The 3197-nt window shown below is 38.8% G+C and overlaps 1 protein-coding gene across 1 annotated transcript in view; it reads right to left on the bottom strand.

Moving 5' to 3' along the window:
• Positions 1-2128: 2128 nt before the first annotated feature.
• The window catches only part of LOC143021313 (uncharacterized), a 1900-nt gene continuing 831 nt past the window's right edge, over positions 2129-3197 (bottom strand). Inside the window, exon 2 of the mRNA XM_076178722.1 lies at positions 2129-2966. Within this exon, the coding sequence (XP_076034837.1) occupies positions 2715-2966 (252 nt within the window). The 3' untranslated portion in view covers positions 2129-2714. The remainder of the gene's footprint in view (positions 2967-3197) is intronic.

The raw sequence follows: 3197 nt of genomic DNA, 5'->3' as shown, positions 1-3197 counted from the left end.
TATATATATATATATATATATATATATATATATATATGTACGTATAAATTATATATTGTGTAGTGTCCTTAGCAAACAACATTAAGCTCACCTACTACTTTTCTCCACTTTAACCATCTCCAGTCCCATGCCCGTTACTCCTGGCGTTCACTTCCCCCACACCACCCCATCCTTGCACACATTGAACAGCCATGGTGACATGACACATCCTTGACGCAATCCCACCTTTACGTCAAACCATTCACTCTCTCCATTTTCCATCCTAACACGAATATTGACTACCCTTAACAGCTGTCCCCTAATTCCATATAACTTCAAAACCTCCAACATCCATTCCCAAATATATATATATATATATATATATATATACAAACATAAATATATATATATACAAATATATATGTATGTATATATATGTATATATATATATACAAACATAAATATATATATATAAAAATATATATGTATGTATATATATGTATATATATACATATATATATGTACATATATACTGTATATATATATCTATATATATATAAACATTATATAATATATATATATATATATATATATATACATATACAGTATATACGACAGAATTAAATAGTCACCAATAAAAATGCATTTCTGCTTTTCTTTAATGCTTAATGTTATTCAATTTGACCTAATATGTTATATGCACCTAGATTTATGTTTCAGATTACATCCAAGATTAATCAAGCATACCACGAACCAAAGGAGCGGTAGACCTATCTAAATTTCAGCGAGGTCGTATTGTCGGGCAGTATGAAAGCGGACTTAGTCAACGCAAAATATCTGGAAATCTGTCAATACCCCTTTCTACTGTTAATAGAGTGATCGTACAATTCACCAGAGAGGACAAGAAGGGCACAAAACCTTATTCAGGTCGTCCCGGGTCCTCAAAATGAACCTTGCGTCTTGTCAAAAGAAATGTCGAAGAGGATCCACGTTGCAAGGCTTTTGACATAGCAACACAAGCTGTTGTCAGCCCCAGAACAGCTGTCAGGTATCTCCACAAGCTGGGTTACTATGGTAGAACTGCAAGAAGGAAACCACTCCTTTGTCCAGCCAATATCAAGCGCAGAAAGGATTGGGCTGTTGAGATGGTGGAGAGACCTGTGGCCTTTTGGAGCACTGTCATTTTCTCTGATGAGTCACGATTCACATTATTTTCTGACAGTGGAAGAGTGTGGATCTGGAGACTCTATAGTCAAGAGTTTGACCTCAAATGACTGCAGCCAACAGTGAAACGTGGGGGCATATCAATAATGTTGTGGGGCACAATTTGCAGTGATGGTCGATCAGAGCTTGTGGAGTGTCAAACAAAAACGTCAATACAGGCAAATATGTTTCTTTATTAAAGGAAGGACTCATTCCAATATTCTCCATTGGTAGAAGGAGTAAAAATGTCTTTCTATTTATGGAAGATGGAGCTCCTTGTCACACTGCTCAAGCAACACAAAATTGGTTGAGCCAAAATGGGATCAGGAAACTTCCATGGCCAAGTCAGTCCCCGGATATGAATCCTATTAAACACCTCCGAGGTATATTAGACCGACAACTTCGCAAAAAGAACAAGAAGCTATTTTCAAAGCCCGAAATCTTAGGATTACTACGGGAAACATGGCAAGGAATCCCTCAAGATGATATTCTTGAACTAATCACTAGCATGCCTAGAAGGGTCCTTGCATTGGAAAAAGCAAAGGGGATATCAACCAAATATTAGTTATTCATATTGTGACCATTTATAAGCACTTTAATTGTATTCAAGTTTGTCATGTCTGTATATATATAATATATATGTAGCAAATATTTGATAACATTTATCCTATCCTAAGCTAACTTAACAAAATGTATCAGAAAACTACAGCAAATGATGTGGTAAAACATTTCTACTGATTTTTTTTTTTTTTTTTTCAGTTGGTCTCTTGCCTGTATGTTCTTCCATTGTTTTCCTAAAGAGACGTTTTGGGTTTGGTGAAAAAGAAAAAACAAAAAGGAATTCTATTTTTATATTTTCTTTCAATTGATTTCAGGAAGAGAAACAAACAAAAGAATTGTTTTTACATTTATTTTAAATACATTTGGGCGAAAGAAACCGAAATATCAATATTTTTCTTCGTGTCGTTTTTTTTTTTTTTTTTTTTTTTTTCGAAAAGCACAAAAATCTTCCAAAAAGAAGACAAGACGATTCGCTCGACGCCAAAATGGCGGAAATTGGCTGGGACACTACCGCCATCTAGCGCCGAGCGGTGGAGGTAGTCTAACACACTAACAACCAGCGCTTCTTTCCTTAAAGACAATTTCACAAAAAAAGGACCCATAGAGGGAGATATTTAAGGAAAGACTTTAAACATCCTTTCTCGAGTAGAGGTCATCCTCCAATCTTGAAAGTGTCCTACGGGCCTCTGGTCCAAAGGGGCCTCATTCATGTCCCTAAACTACATGAAACATGTAATCAATATCGGATTATGGAGAGTGGGCGGGAAATATTGGTAGAGAGCGAAGAGAGGAGAAAAAAAGAGAGACAGATGTCTTGGCCATTGATGGTTACGCTGATGGGGGGAGGGAATCCCCCCAGCTTACGCCGGGGACGAATGAAACCCCCCATCCTATCTATGGGTGGTGTCCATAGGTACCTAGGGGCAGTGTGACCACAACTTAATTTTTTTTTACACCACAAAAAGAACCGTTTAGTGGTGTCCGTACCCACCATAACTGTGGTGAGAGGGCACGTGGTGATGAACGATGGGAGCGTGATGATGGACAGGCGCATAGTGATGCACGACGGGTTTGGGATGGTAGACGATCGGGTGGTGGACCGCGTGAACTTTGTGCTTCTTGAGGAATTTCTTCAAGAAGAAGAAAGGTTCTGCCTCGGGTTCTCCCGAAGTCGGAGACTGGAGGGCCACCAGGACCACAGCCAACAGAAGGAAGGCGCAGGTCTGAAGAAGAAGAAGAAGACAAGTCATCGAGATTGTAGTACTTATGAGTGAACATAGCCCCGACTCACGGGGTCGATTTTTTGTGTTGAATAAAATCGCACGGCGACAGAGGTCGAAACCCCAGACCCTTGTGAGTCGACGCCATCGACTGAATAAAATCGTCTGGCGGTAGCTTGAATTAAATTTAAAATGCCATCCGGTGCGAAATGGGGCCCTGTTCACATTAGCGGT

Source organism: Oratosquilla oratoria, chromosome 41 (genome assembly GCF_046742065.1).
Source record: "Oratosquilla oratoria isolate Oo_2021 chromosome 41, ASM4674206v1, whole genome shotgun sequence".
In the NCBI taxonomy this organism is placed as follows: Eukaryota; Metazoa; Arthropoda; class Malacostraca; order Stomatopoda; family Squillidae; genus Oratosquilla; species Oratosquilla oratoria.
This window is presented reverse-complemented; position numbering and strand designations above follow the sequence as displayed.